General features: G+C 40.7%; 1 protein-coding gene across 2 annotated transcripts in view; it reads left to right on the top strand.

Annotated features, from left to right (window-relative positions):
• The first annotated feature begins 10,631 nt into the window (after positions 1-10,631).
• Positions 10,632-21,870, top strand: part of SGCG (sarcoglycan gamma) — a 31,515-nt gene continuing 20,276 nt past the window's right edge. Inside the window, exons 1-4 of one of the 2 annotated variants that reach the window (XM_055542547.1) lie at positions 10,675-10,770; positions 17,687-17,806; positions 18,146-18,340; positions 20,968-21,069. In XM_055542547.1, coding sequence (XP_055398522.1) covers positions 17,693-17,806; positions 18,146-18,340; positions 20,968-21,069 — 411 coding nt within the window. In that variant the 5' untranslated portion in view covers positions 10,675-10,770; positions 17,687-17,692. Of the gene's footprint in view, positions 10,771-17,686; positions 17,807-18,145; positions 18,341-20,967; positions 21,070-21,870 lie in introns of both variants that reach the window. The other variant, XM_055542548.1, reaches the window with a different exon arrangement.

Here is a 21,870-nt window from a genome sequence, read left to right as displayed (position 1 = left end):
TTTAAAATATATCAGATTAAATACATATATGTACTATTACATTTTAATCAGCATCATTTCATTATCTTGGTTCTGATTTTTCTTTTAATTTATCAGACCCTCATTTAGTCGTTAGTACTTAAGATTGTGCCCTACAAGAACTCCTGTCTTACTGTGGGTAATATATGCAAGTGTCCACAGACATAGTTACGGTTAAGCAAAAAAAAAAGGTAATTTTTTTTCTTTCTCTAGAATTGTATAGTTAAAAAGTTATTTATATGGGAATGATCATTGTAGTGTAATAATTAAACATTTAATTTTACAAACATTTAATTTTCTAGACATAGGAGATAGTGATTGGTGATTTAAAAAAAATACCCATTTTATTGTCTTCTTAGTTAAATTTATATGAAGTAAACACAACAGGCTATGTGCTGTCAGTTCTGCAAATGCAGTGTTCTCTGTATAGACAACCTCATTTGAAGTATATTTGCATATAAATTTCTGAGTGTAGCACCATCTAAATTAGGAAACAAAATAACTGTGTATAACAACTTGTCTTTTTAGCATATCATTCTGCTATATGTGAGGGAGATGTTTGTTGTGGAATAGGAGGCCTTGGGAAGAGGAAGGAGACAGAAAAGAGATGCTTCCCCAAGGTCATGGACCCCTTTGAAGGTTTGGTGAGAGTTACAGGTGTGCTATCCAGAAAAATGCCTGGAGAGGTGTACCTACTTTGAATTCAGTTTCAAGAGGTTAACAACCCTCTAAGCTCAGTCTTGGACCCCAACCAAGATCACTTAAGTTAGGTTTTTAGCAAGTCAGTGGGCTCAGTTGCTGCACGTACAAAACCCTAAATCATTCCATTATAGCAAAACAGAGCTGCATTAATAATTACCTTCATAATAAAACAATGAAAACGGAATTGGAAAAGAAATATGAATTAGGTATAAATTTATTAAAATGTGCTTATTCTTTTTGTCTGTTTGTTGCTAAACTCTTTTTTCAAAAATAAGGTCTCTGAATGAGAAAAGGAAGAATTTTAATATGAAAATGTTAACTAAAATCATCTTACACTGATGACAGAGACCTAAGGAGCAAACGGATACGAAAAAGCTAGGACTGGACACAGCTGTGTTCTTACAGAGAATGTCTGTATGAATCATTGCGTTATTTAGGTGAAATTCTGTGGGTTGTGTTATAACTGAGATTCTAACCAATGATCCCTCTTGGTAGCCATGATTTCATCCTCCGTATCCTTCTCCTTTAAGATTCTTGACTCAGTCTGTTTATAATTCCTTAGTTCAAAATGCCTTGAGGGAAATATCCAATAAATTGCTGTTGAGAATCTCCTTCTCAGATGTATCCTTAGTAATTGTCTTCTGGTGTTTGCCCTCAAAAGAAAAGTCCTGTTTTGTTGCATTTATTGAGTTCCTGCTTAAACCAGGCACTTTAGGAGTTCTACTTCGTCCTGTCTTCACCAGCACCCCCTGATTAGGGCCCCCAATAATACAGAAGGAACCTGGGCCCAGAGAGGCTGTTTTTATTGGCCCAGATGGCTGCTGGGCAAACCTGAGTAATAACATAGACCTGACCCCAAATCTGTGCCTCCCATCACAGACAGAGCACAGAGGGTTTTTAGGGCAGTGAAAATACTCTCTATGAATCAGTACAGGAGGAAAACTGGAAAATTCACAAATATGTAGAAGTTAAACAACATGCTCCTGAACAACCAGTGGGTCAAAGAAGAAATCAAAGGGGAAGTGAAAAAACACCTTGATGCAAATGAAATGACAACACAATATAAAATCTTTGGGATGCTGTAAAAGCAGTTCTAAGAGGAGAGTTGAAGGCAAAGTACTTACATTCAGAAAAAATAAAGATCTCAAATAAACAGTTTCATTTTATACCTCAAGGAACTAGAAAAGTAGATCAAGCCTAGCAGAAGGAAGGAAATTACAAATGTCAGAGGAGAAATAAATGAAATAGAGACTAAAAAGACAGCAGAAAAGATCAATGAAACTAGGAGGTGGCTTTTAAAAAATAATTAAAATTTACAAATCTTTAGTAAGACTTAAAAGAGAGGACTCATAAAATTAGAAGTTAAAAGAGAGTCATTACAAATGATAGTGCAGAAACACAAAGGATCATAAGGGACTACTATGAACAATTATATGCCAACAAATTGGATAACCTAGAAGAAATGGATATATCCTAGAAAAATGCAGCATACTAAGACTCAGTTCAGTTCAGTCACTCAGTCGTATCTGACTCTTTGCGACCCCATGAATTGCAGCACGCCAGGCCTCCCTGTCCATCACCAACTCCCCGAGTTCACTCAAACTCATGTCCATCTAGTTGGTGATGCCATCCAGCCATCTCATCCTCTGTCGTCCCCTTCTCCTCCTGCCCCCAATCTCTCCCAGTATCAGAGTCTTTTCCAATGAGTCAACTCTTCGCATGAGGTGGCCAAAGTATTGGAGTTTCAGCTTTAGCATCAGTCCTTCCAATGAACACCCAGGACTGATCTCCTTTAGAATGGACTGGCTGGATCTCCTTGCAGTCCAAGGGACTCTCAAGAGTCTTCTCCAACACCACAGTTCAAAAGCATCAATTCTTCGGCCCTCAGCTTTCTTCACAGTCCAACTCTCACATCCATACATGACCACTAGAAAAACCATAACCTTGACTAGACGGACCTTTGTTGGCAAAGTAATGTCTCTGCTTTTCAATATGCTATCTAGTTTGGTCATAACTTTCCTTCCAAGGAGTAAGCGTCTTTTAATTTCATGGCTACAATCACCATATGCAGTGATTTTGGAGCCCAAAAAATAAAGTCTGACACTGTTTCCACTGTTTCCCCATCTATTTCCCATGAAGTGATGGGAGTGGATGCCATGATCTTAGTTTTCTGAATGTTGAGCTTGAAGCCAACTTTTTCACTCTCCTCTTTCACTTTCATCAAAAGACTTTTTAGTTCCTCTTCACTTTCTGCCATAAGGGTGGTGTCATCTGCATATCTGAGGTTATTGATATTTCTCCCAGCAATCTTGATTCCAGCTTGTGCTTCTTCCAGTCCAGCGTTTCTCATGATGTACTCTGCATAGAAGTTAAATAAGCAGGGTGACAATATACAGCCTCGCCGTACTCCTTTTCCTATTTGGAACCAGTCTGTTGTTCCATGTCCAGTTCTAACTGTTGCTTCCTGACCTGCATACAGGTTTCTCAAGAGGCAGGTCAGGTGGTCTGGTATTCCCATCTTTTTCAGAATTTTCCACAGTTTGTTGTGATCCACACAGTCAAAGGCTTTGGCATAGTCAATAAAGCAGAAATAGATGTTTTTCTGGAACTCTCTTGCTTTTTCAATGATCCAGCAGATGTTGGCAATTTGATCTCTGGTTCCTCTGCCTTTTCTAAAACCAGCTTGAACATCTGGAAGTTCATGGTTCACGTATTGCTGAAGCCTGGCTTGGAGAATTTTGAGCATTCCTTTACTAGCGTGTGAGATGAGTGCAATTGTGCGGTAGTTTGAGCATTCTTTGGCATTGCCTTTCTTTGGGATTGGAATGAAAACTGACCTTTTCCTAAATCAGGAAGAAATAGGATATCTAAATTGGCCAGTAGCAACTAGGGAGATTGAATCCAAATCAAAACTCTCCCAACAAAGAAAAGCTAGAGACCAGGAAAATTCTACCTACATTTAAAGAATTAATGCAGTTTCTTTTCAAACTCTTCCAGAAGAGTGAAAATGTGAACACTGCTTTTGAATTTTTACTTTTTAAATCAACCTGTTCAAATCATAGGAGATACAGGAGACGATCATTTCAAAATGGAACATGTGACCAGTTTGATCATGTGAAAGTAAAGGAAAAGTGATGGAGGGCTGGAGAAGAAGGGGCACATGTCTAGGTGGGGGGAAATGCTAACATCCTCAACTAGAGAGCAGACAGACAAAGAGATGCTCGTCATCAGGGATCAGGAAAGAAATGCTGACATACACTGTTTGGAATTTCAGAGGTGACCGCGGATAAAACAACATTGAGAAAAGGAGAAGAAGGTCACTGGGTGATAATGTGCATGAACTCAGCCAATAGCATGAGTCCAGAGTTAATAAATCGAGCTACAGCCATTTAAGTTTATTTAAAGGGTCAGAGGTGAGTATGGGGAAGAAGATGTAAGTAGTGACTCAGGCCAGTGGACATGGAGATTGGTAGGGAGACGCGGGAGACTTCAGGTTTCTCATAAGCCCCCCCACCTTTTTTTTTTTTAGCTGTGAGACTTATGGGATCTTAGTTCCCCAACCAAGGATTGAATGCAGACTCTTGGCAGTGAAAGCACAAAGTCCCAACCACCGGACCACCAGGGAATTCCCTATCACAAGCCCTTCTGATGGTTTTCCTCTCCAGCGTGTGTGGGTTCTGCTTTGCTAATTGCTCAGTGTTTCCTGTCATTCTGATGGCCACACAAGCACTTCCATTCCCTGCCCACAAGTCCATACTTACTGAGGCTGTAGTATCCGTTTTCTGTGAATTAGCAAAGTTATGTGTTCATGGAATAATGCTTTTTAATTATTGTGATGCAATTCAGGCATTACCAGTGGATAACCTTTGAAATTTCAGGTCATGCTCCACTTTTCTCTTCTGAAATCTTAAAGTTTTCTATTCCTTTTAGTCTTCCCTTTTCCTACCTCTTATTTTTCCAGCATTCCAATGCTTTATCCTCTCTGTCTTCCCTAAAAACACTCAATTAGCCCTTGATACTGAATACTGACTCCTAAATTCCCCAAAAGTACCATGAAAAGCATAAGATACCCCATCAGCAGTCTAGTAGTTTCATTTTTATTGATTTGGAGACTCTGAAGGGACTATGAATTGTTTTTGTTAAAATGCATACACTTGGAGACTTCTCTGGTGGTTTAATGGTAAAGAATCTGCCTGCCAAATGCAGGGGACATGGGTTCAATCCCTGGTCCAGGAAGATTCCACATGCCAAGTGGCAATGAAGCCCGTGTGCTGCAATTACTGAGCCCTCACTCTGAAGGCCGTGCTCCACAACAAAAGAAGCCGCTGCAGTGAGGAGCCTGTGCACCGCTCTAGAGAGTAGTCCCCACCCACAGCAACTAGAGAAAGCCCGCGTAGCAATGACGACCCAGTGCAGCCAAAAAAACAAATAAATAAAAATAAAATGCATACACTTGGATCACCCCTATTTAAAAAGTCATCAGAGAGGCGGGTGAGAGGGCTCCAGGTAATTATATTAATAACATTTCAGATGAAAAACTTGAGTTTTCAGTTGTGTATAGAATCATTTGATCACTTCATTTTACTTACTTGAAAAGTCTGTGGCCATCTGTTTTGAAGAACTACAGCTTCAATTGAAGGAGCAAATGATTCACATGGTATTTTTTTTAAAAAGGTTTAAAGTTGATCACTTACAAAAGAATTTAACTTGATTTCACATTTCATTTACTCTGAAAGCCATCCTCTTACCGCTGTTATACTGACCTCTTCTGGATAATTCTTGTAATGTCATTCTGATCATATATGTTAGCTCTGTGTGTGTGTGTGTTACTGTACACTATGGAATTGCTTTTGGTGTAACTGCAGAGTCAACTAATTGAGGGTTTACTATATGCAGGTGCAAAGCAGGTAGTTCATGGTCCAGTAGAGAGAACAGGTTTACAAACCAATGATAGCCGTGTACCTACAAGCAATTATAATAAGTTTTTAAGTGCATATAAAAGAAAAAGCAGAAAAAAATGAGTGAGAGCTCTAGTCCGAGGTCCAGTGGGCGCCCGACAGCACGGTGACTCCTGTGGTTCCTTACAGAACCCACAGGGAGAGGACAGGTGAGATGGGCAGGCCTGACTACGAAGGGGGGTGTGCCTGTCTGGACCTGGCACCCCATTCCGACGGCTTGCTGAAGGACTTGAAGCAGGGGAGTGATGAAGGCAGCATTTCCTGTTCTCGGTGTTAATGTGGCATCGGGGAGAGTAAGACACAACACAGTGTACCTGCACTCAGGGAAGCAGGTACCAGCTACACACCAGGCAGAGGAGGACCCAGGGCAGAGAGGGGGGCAGAGCAGGAGGGGCGGTGTTGATTGGTGACTGGCAGGCGGGTTAGCAAGGGGGCTTCCTCGATGTGTCTCCCTGGACTGTGTGGAAGATGGAGTCGTAAGCCAGGAAAGGAAGGATGGGCGAAGGAGCAGGTTTGGGGAAGTGACAAAAGTGTAGCCAGGGTCAGGGAGGCTTTGCTGTCTATGCTGTCAGCTGCAGGTAGAGTATAAAGTCTCAGGGACCGTTCAGGATGGGACCATTGTCTATTCATCAACTTCAGCTGGACCCTGAACACAGACTCATACATTTCACTGGTAACTTTACTCCCTACCTCTTCAAAGCAGCTACTCCTCACTTCTCTGTTCTTTCCAAAACTCGAATTATCTCATCTGAAAGTTGCTTCCCTCCATGCCCTTAGCAGCTCTGACCTTGAACAAAGTGTTTTACATCCAGTGGAGGGGTAGACTAGTTTTCTTTAAGGCTTCTTATAGCTTTATAATGTTATCATTCTGTTGAAAACAAATGTGATGTGTGTATGTGAGTTACAAACCTGAATAGACCTACAGTGGATGCTTTGAAGATCTCTTCGCAATGGTATCAACTGTGGTATAAAATCAAAAGATTTTGTTTTCAAAGCCATCCTTCCAGCAGGATTAAAAGTTTAGTCAATAGTGTTAAATATATCTGTGAATGAGAATGGAGAACAGATATACAACTTGACTAACGTGCTTACAAGACAGCCCCCAAGCTGAAAATTCATCACTGTAAATCAGTTAATCGACCGATGACAGGTCCCTTTGTAAGTAACTTTTACGTGTGACATTTCAACCAGAATATTGAGTTAGGGGTTTCAGATTTTGACTATTTAGGCACCCGGTGATATTAAAATACATCTCATATCATCACTGTTAAATATAGTAGGTATTTTTGTTGAGAATTGGTGGCTTTGCCTTTTGTCCAACTGAATTGCCATGAGAGAAAAAAATAGTAATGCACAAAGAATTCATGTAAGATTTTTTGGTGTCTTATAAATAAATGTACGATTAGTTGAAGCTGTATCAGCTTTTCATTTAAGGCCTGCAGCTGTTGGTGTAAGAAGCATCAAATTTCAAAAGAAGTCAGAGCATAAATAAATAGCATGAGAAAAAGTCTCCTGAGAAGAAAATAAAATAAAAATTAAGCATCTGGATTATCATTCACATTGCTTCTCACAGTCAAGGTTTGGTGCCAAAATATCAATTTCAAGTACATAATTTAGTCAGTTTTAATTCATGCTGGAAACCAGGCTCTGTAAAAATAATGCAGAATAAAAGATTAAGATTATTCAAAAGTTGAGTAGATTTTCTTTACACCTTATAAAAGATGAATGATCTAATTGTTCTTTTTAAAGAAAGATAAGACTACATACAGACTTAAATTGACAGACTTAAATTGAAGAAAGTAGGGAAAACCACTAGACTGTTCAGGTATGACCTAAATCAAATCCCTTATGATTATACGGTGGAAGTGAGAAATAGATTTAAGGGCCTAGATCTGATAGATAGAGTGCCTGATGAACTATGGACTGAGGTTCATGACATTGTACAGGAGACAGGGATCAAGACCATCCCCATGGAAAAGAAATGCAAAAAAGCAAAACGGCTGTCTGGGGAGGCCTTACAAATAGCTGTGAAAAGAAGAGAAGCAAAAAGCAAAGGAGAAAAGAAAAGATATAAGCATCTGAATGCAGAGTTCCAAAGAATAGCAAGAAGAGATAAGAAAGCCTTCCTCAGCGATCAATGCAAAGAAACAGAGGAAAACAACAGAATGGGAAAGACTAGAGATCTCTTCAAGAAAATTAGAAATACCAAGGGAACATTTCATGCAAAGATGGGCTCGATAAAGGACAGAAATGGTATGGACCTAACAGAAGCAGAAGATTTTAAGAAGAGGTGGAAAGAGTACACAGAAGAACTATACAAAAAAGAGCTTCACGACCCAGATAATCATGATGGTGTGATCACTCACCTAGAGCCAGACATCCTGGAATGTGAAGTCAAGTGGGCCTTAGGAAGCATCACTACGAACAAAGCTAGTGGAGGTGATGGAATTCCAGTTGAGCTATTTCAAATCCTGAAAGATGATGCTGTGAAAGTGCTGCACTCAATATGCCAGCAAATTTGGAAAACCCAGCAGTGGCCACAGGACTGGAAAAGGTCAGTTTTCATTCCAATCCCAAAGAAAGGCAATGCCAAAGAATGCTCAAACTACCGCACAATTGCACTCATCTCACACGCTAGTAAAGGAATGCTCAAAATTCTCCAAGCCAGGCTTCAGGAATACATGAACCGTGAACTTCCAGATGTTCAAGCTGGTTTTAGAAAAGGCAGAGGAACCAGACATCAAATTGCCAACATCCGCTGGATCATTGAAAAAGCAAGAGAGTTCCAGAAAAACATCTATTTCTGCTTTATTGACTATGCCAAAGCCTTTGACTGTGTGGATCACAGCAAACTGTGGAAAATTCTGAAAGAGATGGGAATACCAGACCACCTGACCTGCCTCTTGAGAAACCTGTATGCAGGTCAGGAAGCAACAGTTAGAACTGGACATGGAACAACAGACTGGTTCCAAATAGGAAAAGGAGTACGGCAAGCCTGTATATTGTCACCCTGATTATTTAACTTCTATGCAGAGTACATCATGAGAAACGCTGGACTGGAAGAAGCACAAGCTGGAATCAAGATTGCTGGGAGAAATATCAATAACCTCAGATATGCAGATGACACCACCCTTATGGCAGAAAGTGAAGAGGAACTAAAAAGCCTTTTGATGAAAGTGAAAGAGGAGAGTGAAAAAGTTGGCTTCAAGCTCAACATTCAGAAAACGAAGATCATGGCATCCACTCCCATCACTTCATGGGAAATAGATGGGGAAACAGTGGAAACAGTGTCAGACTTTATTTTTTGGGCTTCAAAATCACTGCAGATGGTGATGGCAGCCCTGAAATTAAAAAACGCCTACTCCTTGGAAGGAAAGTTATGTCCAACCTAGATAGCATATTGAAAAGCAGAGACATTACTTTGCCAACAAAGGTCCATCTAGTCAAGGCTATGATTTTTCCAGTAGTCATGTATGGATGTGAGAGTTGGACTGTGAAGAAAGCTGAGCACTGAAAAATTGATGCTTTTGAACTGTGGTGTTGGAGAAGACCCTTGAGAGTCCCTTGGACTGCAAGGAGATCCAACTAGTCCATTCTAAAGGAGATCAGTCCTGGGTGTTCTTTGGAAGGAATGATGCTAAAGCTGAAACTCCAATACTTTGGCCACCTCATGCGAAGAGTTGACTCATTGGAAAAGACTCTGATGCTGGGAGGGATTAGGGACAGGAGGAGAAGGGGACAACAGAGGATGAGATGGCTGGATGGTGTCACCGACCCGATGGACGTGAGTTTGAGTGAACTCTGGGAGTTGGTGATGGGCAGGGAGGCCTGGCGTGCTGCAATTCATGGGGTCGCAAAGAGTCGGACACGATTGAGCGACTGAACTGAAATGAAGACTACATAAATCGCCTTGTTGCTGCTGCTGCTGCTAAGTCACTTCAGTCATGTCCAACTCTGTGCAACCCCATAGACAGGCCCACCAGGCTCCCCTGTCCCTGGGATTCTCCAGGCAAGAACACTGGAGTGGGTTGCCATTTCCTTCTCCAATGCATGAAAGTGAAAAGTAAAAGTGAAGTCACTCAGTCATGTCCGACCCTCAGCTACCCCATGGACTGCAGCCTACCAGGCTCCTCCGTCCATGGGATTTTCCAGGCAAGAGTACTGGAGTGCGGTGCCATTGCCTTCTCCGCCTTGTTACTTTCATGTAATTTTTTAAACAAGATGTAATTTTAGTTTACTGAGAAAATAACTGTCATAATTTTAACATGTCCAGTCTAACTTGTCTTTATTGTAATGATCATTATTTAAGGTTTTCTCAAATGTTAAAGTTTTTTCACTTAAAAGAGGTCTAAAAAAAGTGACAGTCACTCAGTCGTGTCCAGCTCTTTGCTATCCAGGGACTATACAGTCCGTGAAATTCTCCAGACCAGAATACTGGAGTGGGTAGCCTTTCCCTCCTCCAGGGGATCTTCCCAACGCAGGGATCAAACACAGGTCTCCTGCATTGCAGGCAGATTCTTTACCAGCTGAGCCACAAGGGAAGCTCCCCCAAAAAGGTCTAAAGAAAGTGATTTTTAAAGATTGTTACATAAGACTTTGCAGTTTACTTGAAAGAGAACAGTATACATTTAATACTAGCAAAGTCGCATGTGAATCTGATTTTTATAAGACTTTTGTTGACACTGGATTCCACTGGAAATGCGTCCCACAGGCTTTTCCTGCTCATTTAAGGTCAAGTTCACTGTAGAAAGTTAAAATCACATACTAGGGTCATGATTCAGGGTTTAACTGTTGGTTTTGTAGGAGGATTTTCTCCTCGGCACACTTAGTGCTGTGTCCTGGAATTGGTGCCCAGACAATTTTAAGTGTGGTATGAGCTGTTTGTGTCACGAGAATAAAATTAGATGCGCCTGTTGCTAATAGAAGGGAATGAAACATGAGACAGACCCAGAATGGGAGCCTTCCTCCGGCTGCCTGGCAAACTTGACCCCTCCCCTCTCACTGCTCGATTCCTGGGACAGCCTCAAATCTTGTCTCAGAAGCTCTGAAGGAGTACAGTTAATTCACTTTGTGCTTTTTGACAACATCTAAGGTAAGGAATCGGCTTTAACTTGGATCTTACAGAATTAGAATGTTCAACTTAAAGACCAAATAGGTATAAGGCTTCTTGATTATTTTTCCTTCATAGATGACATAATGGAAAATAAATTTAAAATGTTAAATAAATTTAGCTCAAAATGATTATATATTAAATATCAACAAAATGGAATTAACGCTTCATTTCAACTTTCAAGTTTTTCCAACTACTAAAATGCTACATGTTATTCTAGCATGATTATGTCCTTCTAATAGTTTTAATTTTAGAACACCATGACAGTATTTTTGTATTATCAGGCATTCAGTTGTTGCTGCTGCTGCTGCTACGTCACTTCAGTCATGTCTGACTCTGTGTGACCCCATGGATGGCAGCCCACCAGGCTCCCCTGTCCCTGGGATTCTTCAGGCAAGAACACTGGAGTGGGTTGCCATTTCCTTCTCCAGTGCATGAAAGTGAAAAGTGAAAGTGAAGTCGCTCAGTCGTGTCTGACTCTTAGCGACCCCATGGATTGCAGCCTACCAGGCTCCTCCTTCCATGGGATTTTCCATACTCTAGTTAATCTAGATAAAGAGTAATCTTTCAGATCACCTACTTCTAATTCTGGGCTTCCCTGGTTGCTCAGACAGTAAAGAATCTGCCTGCAATGAAGGAGACCCGGGTTTGATCCCTGGGTGGGAAGATCCCCTGGAGAAGGGAATGGCAACCCACTCCAGAGTTCTTGCCAGGAGAATTCCGTGGACAGAGGAGCCTGACGGGCTACAGTCCATGGGGTCAGAAAGAGTCAGACACGACTGAGCGACTATCACTTTCAGTTTCACTCACTTTTCACTTCTAATTCGACTCTTAAACTTTTGTGGTAGAAGTACATTTGCTTTACATTTTGTCATAGTTTTGTCAAAGACGTTTAAACAGAGTAAAATTCATGAGAACTAAAGTCCAGGTGGTTTGATACATTGAGAATAAGCAAAACAGAAGCAAAATGCCAGCTTCAGCTGCCCAACTCTTCTTGGATAAAAAAGGGAAAAATGTCTCTCTCCCCAAATCTGGGGAAAATAGTCTATTGCTCAAAATATGTATCAGAAAGTATAGTAAGTAGAATATGAGGTAAACATGTGCTGTGCTTTGACCTGTTAAAATGTCTATTCTTTCTGATGGATCCTAAGTAACATAGGCCTTTGGAGGACGTGTTTCTAAAGAAAGTCATCAAGAAAGATAATAGGGAAAAAAATAGCTTGGCTGGCTGGAAAATTTGCCAGCAGAATGGAGTAACTCACTAGTGCAACATGAACTACAAAACTCCCTGTGTTTATGTTTTGCTTGTTTTCTTGGAAACATTTTGTAGAGATGGATACAGAGAGGTGTATTTACCACCTTGTGGTTCAAGTTGTTGTTAGTCTTAGAGGTTCTAGAATTTATCTGAGGTTTCTTTCAAAGCCAAATGAAAAGCAGTGTTTCACTATATTTAAATATCAAATTCCAAAGACTAACACATCCAAGTTTCCTGAATATGTTGGCTAAGCTTGCAGCTAAAATGCTGCAAATAAAGCTGTTCCGTGTGGTTCTTTAAAAAATAAACACTGTAGTCATTAAACTAAACTCCTACTGGTGTTTTTCAGTCACTTAAGTCGTGTCTGACTCTGTGACCCCACGGACTACAGCACACCAGGCTTCTCTGTCCTTCACTATCTCCCAGAGTGCTCAAACTCATGTCCATTGAGTTGGTGATGCCATCCAACCATCTCATCCTCTGTCGTCCCCTTTTTCTTCTGCCTTCAATTTTTCCCAGCATCAGGGTCTTTTGCAGTGAGTCAGCTCTTTGCATCAGGTGGCCAAAGGATTAGAGCTTCAGCTTCTGCATCAGTCCTTCCAATGAATATTCAGGACTGGTTTCCTTTAGGATTGACTGGTTTGATCTCCTTGCAGTCCAAGGGACTCTCAAGAGTCTTCTCCAGCACCACAATTTGAAAGCATCAATTCTTTGGCACTCAGCCTTTTTTGTGGTCCAACTCTACTATACTGAAGGTGAAAATCAAATAACAATTATAAATTATGAATGGGTGCCCATTTTGTTTAATTTTGCACATTTTGTGGGACCTGGGAGGGGTTCCCCCAGCTCCCTCTTCTACATGGCTGCTTCTCAAGTGAGCCCAGCACTGCTCACCTGCCGTGTCTTTGGTTTCCTAGTGAGGAGCCTTCAGAACCCACCTCTGCTTCCTTCTTTCCTTCCTGCCTCCTTTCTCAACCTCAAGAGCATCTAGCCTTATTCTTCTCTGGACCTACTTCAGGACCAGATCGTTCTGTGGTGTTCATGTGAGCTTTGTAGAATTCCCTACCCTCTGTCTTTGCTGTTCCAGACTCCATGCTCACTTCTTGTTTCACATCTTACTGTGCCTTAGGGAATTTCCTGGGAAATAGATGCAGGAGTGTTTGGTGATCTGCAGACTTGCAGGAGACTTGAGACTTCTCCCAGAGTCCTTCACAGTGTCTGAATCCACTTGACTTTGTTCCAGCTGGTGTGCTGTGCATGCTGGTGAAGGAGCTGGCATTCCCATGGGTTGTGTGTGCCCAAAGCATGTGTGCTTCATCCTGAAGCCACTGGGATAGAATTAGTCTTGTGGGAGGTCACTTTGGTTGCCATGAAGACTGGATAAGGGGCATGGAGGGGGAGAGAGGAGCTGTAAAACGTCAAAAGATGGCCTCAGCTGAGGTCTGGAAAACAGACCCCAAGGGAGAACCAGCAGGAAGAAGTCATTGCCGTGGAGACAGTACCTAAAACCCATCCTCACTTTTGTGACTGTTTTAACTCTTACTTGAAACATTTTCAGCGAGTTTTATGTGTGCAGCATCTTTGAAGAAACACACTCTCAAAAAGCCTGGTAGGTCACTTGAGTTGATCAGTTGACCAACTGTTTGTTCCTCAATGGACAGAATTGATCATCACGTCACAGAACTAAGCAGGTGTGACTCTAGATTTCAGTCTGTGTTATATGATAGTGAAAGGGAAATACCTAAGATAATATGGTTGAAAAGTGAGGGTAGAAACAGCCCTTCTCTGATGCTAATCATCCTCCCAAATCCAACTCATTTATCAAGGTAGAACTTTGCATGATCTTGAAATACACTGTTGAAATACAGAGTACTTATGGATAGACATTCCTGGTAGAAAATGAAGTAGCATGAGGTCACTAAGGTGTGAAATGCAGGACAAGTCCAGCTATAAACCTGTAGGTGCTGGTTATATACTGGTGAACAAAACGGAGAACAAAACATCCTTATGTTGGCCTTATTTCTGCTAACTTCAGCTTCTGGACATTGCTATTACTCCTTAGTCAAACATGACATAAGGACGTGGTAAAAGCTTCAGATTTCTGAGTTTATTTAATAAAAACAAGAGTAAAACACTAAGAAAACATGTTTGAATTGCTCATCTTCATAATCATAGCCCTGCTTTAAAATAGTCTCTAACCGAACTAAGAAACAAATATGCATTTTAAAACCGCAGTTTTATGACCTAACATTTGTATGACAGTGGCTAAAAGTGTGGGGTTTTTTTTTTCTTGTTACTTTTTCATTTAAATAAAGGTTTCTTCCCTGATCAGGAATGTTAGCTAGTTAAAGGGCATTTATTCTGTTGGTTTGGTGTATTCTATAAGGAACTTTTTTAAATGGCAGCTTGCCATTTTATTTTAAAAGTCAGTTCTGTTGTAGAGACGAGAGAACAGTTTGATGACCTTGTAACCTGTGACTCTCCCTGCGTGTGTGTGTTTTATAGCAGGGGCCTTTGTGATGGTGAGAATTGTATTGATTGTGACTTTGGATGAAATTGATAACTACAGGTTGTGTACTTTGCTTTATTTTATAGTCATGCTAAGCAATTTGGCCAAAAATGAAGAGGAACTATTTTTTAAATTATTTGGTCATCCTAAATGTAGTCATAAAGTTGGGACAGGTATAGTGAATTTTCTGTTAGCTTTTCTATTATCAGAGAACTATATATAGCAAAAGGTAGATATATACAAATTTTTTAATCTGAAAAAATACAGAAAGACATTTGGGAAATGCAATTTTAAGTGACAAAGGTAGAATATAGAGGGAAATTATTGTTAACAATTTTAAAATTTGTTTATAGTCTGTTTCTATGGGTGTATATTTTAATATGTATTTCACATTCTGTTTTTCATTCAGCACTCTACCATTAGCATTTCTCTAGGATATTCAAGATATATGCTTTCAAGCAGTTAATTCTGTAATGTTATAATAATCCAATAACTAGTTACTCTGATGTTTAAACCTTAACATTATTTGTTGTTGTTGCTTAGTCATGTCTTGACTCTTTTGTGACCCCACAGACTGTATAGTCCACCAGGCTTCTCTGTCCATGGGATCCTCCAGGCAAGAACACTGGAGTGGGTTGCCATTTCCTCTTACAGAGGATCATCGAACCCCAGGTCTCCTGTGTCTCCTGCATTGGCAGGCAGATTCTTTACCACTGAGCCACTAAGAAAGCCTTTACTTTCCAGTCATTCACCATTATAGATAAAGTAAAACAAATACCTTTAAACATCAATCTTCATTTTCATTCCTGATTGTTTCTTTGGAATAAGTTTCTAGAACTGAAATTACTGTCTGTTTGAAATTCTCCGTACATAGTGCCAAATATCCTTCTAGAGGAATGGTGTTAATTTTCACTTTCAACAGCAGAGGAGTTTCATGCCCATTTTTCAAACATATCCATATGATATCACTTATGTGTGCCAATGTTGGCTAGAACCGGTTTTTAAATTTCCCTTACTGTTTGAAAACTGCCTGTGGAATTTGTGTTTGTGCTTCCTGGTGAAGTAGAATCCTTTACTGTGTATTAACCATTTGAGTTTCTTTAATGTGTGTGCATGGTTTTGCTCAAGTTGTATTGATTTATTTATCTTTCTAAGGGTATTAACCTTGTCTTATCTTTAAGGCAAATATTTCCTCCATTAGTTATCTACTGTTGAATTTTCCTTATTGATGTACTTTTTGTCACATCTACCAAGGCGACCTCTTCGTTTTCCTAAACGTTGGCACCATGTAGGAATTATGTGAGTTATGATGCAAACAGTGATCTCCAAAACTAAAAGATAATAAGATTATGTTGAATGAAGCTAGGTTTGTGATAGGTTTACACCAGCAATAGTAAGCTCTATATATGAATAGAAATATGTAACAATTGGAAGACATACATGTATGTGCATGCGAGAATGTGTATATACACTCATGCTTAGAAAACAGCTGTTTTTATTGATCTCTGGCAATATTGTAAAAAATATGTGATAGTTTTGAATTCTGAGTCTCTGGCCATACCCCTCCAATCCAGTCTCAGACTCTGAGCTTATCTTTTATGGACTGTCTGAATTTGCCACCATTATTTAGATGACACGTGTTTGAAATTAATACTACAGAATGATGTGATATGATGGGATTGAGTGTGTCCAGGGAAGACTTCTTGGAGGAGATGACATGTGAACTGGTGCTGAAGGTGAGGAGGGGGCCAGCAGAGGGTGTCAGGTGGGGAGGATGCCCAACAGTGAGTCCTGACCTGAGGGTTCACCTGGGCTGTTTGCAAGTAGGTGGGGCACCGTGGTAGCAGATGAAGAGGTGAGCGAAGGCTCTCATGTAGGGTTGGGGGTGTGGGCGATGGAGGAGCCTGGATGTTCTCAGTGGGGAAAAGCCATGGGAAGATTTGACATTGTAGAGTGACAGGCACTGAATTTTATTTCATGTCCCTGCTGCTGGGTAGAGAGAGCCTTCCAGAAGGGGAGGAAGGAAGTCAGGTTTGCAGTGGTGAAGATGAGGGAGTTCGAGGGGCTGGCACCAGAGTGGTTGCCATGGAAATGGAGGGACGTAGGCAGCCCGAGGATCTAGGCTGAAGGTAGAGTTGGTGTGGGGCTGATGTGGGGCTTGAAGGAGAAAGGGGGAAGCAAGAATGACTTCAGAGACTTTGAAGACCTGGGTGGGTGGTGATGGACTTTCTCATATAAAAAAAAAACTGGAGGAGTCAAAGATGAGTAAGTGAAGAATGCCCTCATGAAACTGTTAATAACCGCTTGGGTTTTGAATAATGCAGATTGTCAGTCTTCAGTGTTTGAAAATACTGAGTGATGAACAGCACCGTTTTATACAATCACTTTGAACATGGGGGAAATGCCCATTCAGTTGGAAAGAGATTTAAAGAATTATTTTAGACCATGACATTTTAAATAAGGACATCTTTAAATCATTCCTAAAAGTAAATGCATAAAAAAATCTCAGAGGAGAATTCTTTATGTTCTTATTCATCATTTTGCTATCTTTACAATCAGAAAAGTCATCATAATTTCTAATTTTAATTTAAACAAAACTATGCTCTTTGTGTGTGTGTGTGTGTAAAGAGGAGAATGAGCAACTTTTAAAAATCTCTTCCTAAAGTGGAAATTGTTACTGAAACTCTTACCCTGATTAACATAAAATGATGGATGTTTATAAGCATTTGTACATATCCACGTTTTGATCTTTCTTGAAGTAGGTCAGTACTTGGGACCTTTATTATAGGCAAATGTTGGTGTGATTGGTATCTTGTAAAGATAATTCTAATTTTAAATTCTGAGTAATATTTAATGGCTGAAGGAAGATGTAACCTAATTGTTTGGCATAAAACTGAGGAACTGGAATTTTTTTCACAAGACTTATAGGTACCAGCTTGATTTTCCTCCCACTGAATCTTTTAAGAACTTGATCACTTAACTGTTGTAGGTTGATGCTTCAATTCCAAAGTTAATCCTGCAGAATTTTGAAAGCTGTATATGTACTGAGTTTATTGATTAAGACCTGAAAATGTGGTTGTTGTTGTAGTCGCTAAGTCATGTCCAACTCTTTTGCGACCCCATGGACTCCATAGCCCACCATGTTCCTCTGTCCATGGGATTTCCCAGGCAAGAATACTGGAGTGAGTTGCCGTTTACTTCTTCAGGGGATCTTCCCAAGCCAGGGACTGAACTCTCATCTCCTGCATTGGCAGGTGGGTTCTTTACCACTGAGCCACCTTGGAAGCCCTGGAAATATGATCACTGGATTTCAAATGAATTTGTTATATCTATTATGGTAAATGACAGATTATCACTGTGGCTGAAATACAATGACATGTTTCATAGTATTCTTTAATGCTCTTTTCAAAAATCACTTAATTTTGGAGATTTGTTATTGGGGTAAAAAAATGTTTTGTTGGACTAATGGTCAGTCAATATTGACAAATTCTCTCTCTGTCCGTCTGTCTCTCCCTTTGTCCCTCTCCCCACTCCCACTTCCCACGTCCTCCCCCTTTTTCCCCCTCCCCCTCTTCACCCCCTACCTGTGGCAGATGGTGCGTGAACAATACACCACGATCACGGAGGGCACCCACATAGAGCGGCCAGAGAACCAGGCTGTCTACAAAATCGGCATTTATGGCTGGAGAAAGCGTTGCCTGTATTTGTTCGTCCTTCTTTTGCTCATCATTCTCCTTGTGAATTTTGCTCTTACCATTTGGATTCTTAGAGTCATGTGGTTTTCCCCAGTAAGTGTTATTTTTCCTGATAATCATGTTCTCGTTTTGTTTGTGCTGTCAGTCCATCCCCATTGCATCAACAGAAGCTCCCTGCCATGCAGTTAGTGTTTGTCTCCTGTCTAGATAGAATGCTCAGTAGCCAAAAAAAAAATACATATAACATTTAAAGTAATATAGCATTTACCTTTTCTTAACCTTTTTTAATAGCTTCACTGCAAATTATACTCTGTTGATTTTACAGTGAGTTTTCATTGCAGTTTTTCCACTCGTCATTATCTTTTCATGGTGGGAAAATTGGAGCCACCTTGAGTTTGGGGTTGATTGTGTGTCATGATTGCTTAAAGATTATTTAATTCATTAACTGACAAAATTTTACAAATTGTATTTTTCTAATTTCACTAATTTATAAATATTTACCATTCAAATGCAACTTACTTGATTTTTTTTATTCTGATATGCAATAAATTCTAGTACACATTTCAGTATTTAACAGCAAACTTAGTAACTAGTGAATTCAGTTCAGTTCAGTCACTCAGTCATTTCTGACTCTTTGCGACCCCATAGACTACAGCACGTCAGGCCTCCCGGTCCATCACCAACTCCCAGAGCTTACTCAAACTCATGTCCATCGAGTTGATGATGCCATCCAACCATCTCATCCTCTGTCATCCTCCCAGCATAAGGGTCTTTTCCAATGAGTCAGTTCTTCTCATCAGGTGGCCAAAGTATTGGAGTTTCAGCTTCAGCATCAGTCCTTCCAATGAACACCCAGGACTGATCTCCTTTAGAATGGACTGGTTGGATCTCCTTGCAGTCCAAGGGACTCTCAAGAGTCTTCTCCAGCACCACAGTTCAAAAGCATCAATTCTTCGGCGCTCAGCTTTCTTTATAGTCCAACTCTCACACCATACATGACCACTGGAAAAACCATAGCTTTGACTAAACTGACCTTTGTTGGCAAAGTAATGTCTCTGCTTTTGAATATGCTGTCTACGTCGTTCTTCCAAGGAGCAAGCATCTTTTAATTTCATGGTTGCAGTCACCATCTGCAGTGATTTTGGAGCCCAGAAAAATAAAGTCAGCCACTGTTTTCCCATCTATTTGCCATGAAGTGATGGGACTGGATGCCCTGATCTTTGTTTTCTGAATATTGAGTTTTAAGCCAACTTTTTCACTCTCCTCTTTCACTTTCATCAAGAGGCTCTTTAGTTCTTCTTCATTTTCTGCCATAAGGGTGGTGTCATCTGCATATCTGAGGTTATTGATATTTCGCCCAGCAATCTTGATTCCAGCTTGTGCCTCATCCAGCCCAGCATTTCACATGATGTGCTCTGCATAAAAGTTAAATAAGCAGGGTGACAATATACAGCCTTGACATACTCCTTTTCTTATTTGGAACCAGTCTGTTGTTCCATGTCCAGTTCTAAGTCTTGCTTCCTGACGTGCATACAAATTTCTCAGGAGGCAGGTCAGGTGGTCTGGTATTCCCATCTCTTTCAGAATTTTCCATAGTTTGTTGTGATCCACACAGTCAAAGGCTTTGGCATAGTCAACAAGCAGAAGTAGATGTTTTTCTGGAACTCTCTTGCTTTTTCGATGATCCAGCGGATGTTGGCAATTTGATCTCTGGTTCCTCTACCTTTTCTAAATTCAGTTTGAACATCTGAAAGTTCGTGGTTCACATACTGTTGAAGCCTGGCTTGGAAAATTTTGAGCATTCCTTTACTAGCGTGTGAGATGAGTGCAATTGTGCGGTAGTTTGAGCATTCTTTGGCACTGCCTTTCTTTGGGATTGGAATGAATAATTTAGTAACCTAAAAATCAGTCATTATAAGGAATTCAGAGTCTGTTTTAGGCACCCTCGTGTTCTCAAGATAGCTGGGTAATTTTATATGCTTTAATAATATTTTGTGTCCTTTTTGAAAAAAAATTCATTTAATACAGAATGTTTTTACTTTACCAGATAGTCACAGTGAGAAAAGATGCAGCAATGAACACTTTTTGGAGACTGAATAAAGGTTGAACTCCTCAGGTTTACACCCCAGGGTCTGTCAGGGACACCTCCTGACTACAGGGTCCTGTCTGGCCTCAGAAAGACCCTCGCTATGTGGAAGGCTGGGGGATGAGCAGGAAGATGCTGGAAAGGTCTGGAAGGGAGACACACCCGCCCCCGACCTCCAGCCCCACAACTGCTGGAGACAGAAGACTGTAACAGCCCCTGGGCGCCAGGGGCCATGCCTTCTCCCAGCCACTGTGTGATCCTACAGCGTGGTTGGCACTCAGTCAGTGTGTCCTGAAAGAATAATGATGTGCATTTTCTTAGAAATACGTGTCAATTAATCCCACAGACTTTGCGTGAACATTGTTATACTGTGAGCCCACCTGGTGCTCTTAGCTGTTTATCGTAAAGTGATTATTTAAATCTTACATGCATTTCCTAAATAGTCCTTTGTATTTACACAAGATTTAATATAACACTGAATACTGAATAAAAACAACTAAAGTTATAAATTAAGTGCTTAAGAGAAATGCAGAAAAAGGCCGATAGGAAATCTATAAAAATGTATACATAATTTAAGTCGATAATAAAAGAAGTGAAAAAGAAAGCAATAACAGAATCTCTGCTCTGTTAACAGGTGGGCATGGGTCACCTGCATGTTACGGCAGATGGACTTCGCCTGGAGGGGGAATCTGAGTTTTTATTCCCGTTGTATGTCAAAGAAATACGCTCCAGAGTGGTAAGAAAATGAGGACACGTTTAAACAATTTGTTTTATGAAAAATAAATAATGGTTTGCTTTTCTAATGAAAAGGATGTCTGCACTGACATTGCGTGGCTCCCTGGCCATGTGCCTTGTGTGTGCACGGGCACACAGTGAGTGACCAGCAGGGTCACACCCCAAACCTTGCCCAGAAACCCCAGCCCCACCCCCAGCAGATTTTTTACATCTCAGTGACCAGAGTTGTGTCACTTGGGTCTCCCTCCCCAAAGACAGGCTGAGAAAGCAATTAGCATTTCCAGCCCCTGAGGTGGAAGCCAGAAAAAAACTTGGGGAGAGGGGAGTTGGAAAGCATCCATGAGACAGGCAGAGTGGTTCCCCGGACAGCTGACTGTGTCCATGCCCGGGGGTGGGCCTCGCAGCCCTGACTGCCATGTCCTCCCTTTCAGGGAGAATGATAAAAAGAAAAAAAAACGAGCCTGGACGTTGGCACCTGAACACTGGGCTCCATCATGGAACGGTCACTTGCTGGCTGTGACTGTGGGAGAACTGTCATTTAATCTCTTTGAACTCAATTTCCTCATCTGTAGATGAGGAATAAAGCTACCTCCTCCAAAGTGTGGAGGTAAATGAGAGGATGGATGGCCAAAATCTTTGGTGAATTGTTAGCTTTTATTATCATGCTAGTCATTTCATAACAAAGCAAAAACAAGTAGTAAGCTCACACCATTGGATAAAAGGTGAGACGCTGGTAAACCCATGTGCTTCCACAAAGCAAGTTGGAGAATTTCTAACCAGCTAGACGTCCAAAGTGCTCCTA

This window comes from Bubalus kerabau, chromosome 12 (genome assembly GCF_029407905.1).
Source record: "Bubalus kerabau isolate K-KA32 ecotype Philippines breed swamp buffalo chromosome 12, PCC_UOA_SB_1v2, whole genome shotgun sequence".
In the NCBI taxonomy this organism is placed as follows: domain Eukaryota; kingdom Metazoa; phylum Chordata; class Mammalia; order Artiodactyla; family Bovidae; genus Bubalus; species Bubalus kerabau.
Note: the sequence above shows the minus strand (reverse complement) of the source record. Positions and strands in the feature narration are given on the sequence as shown.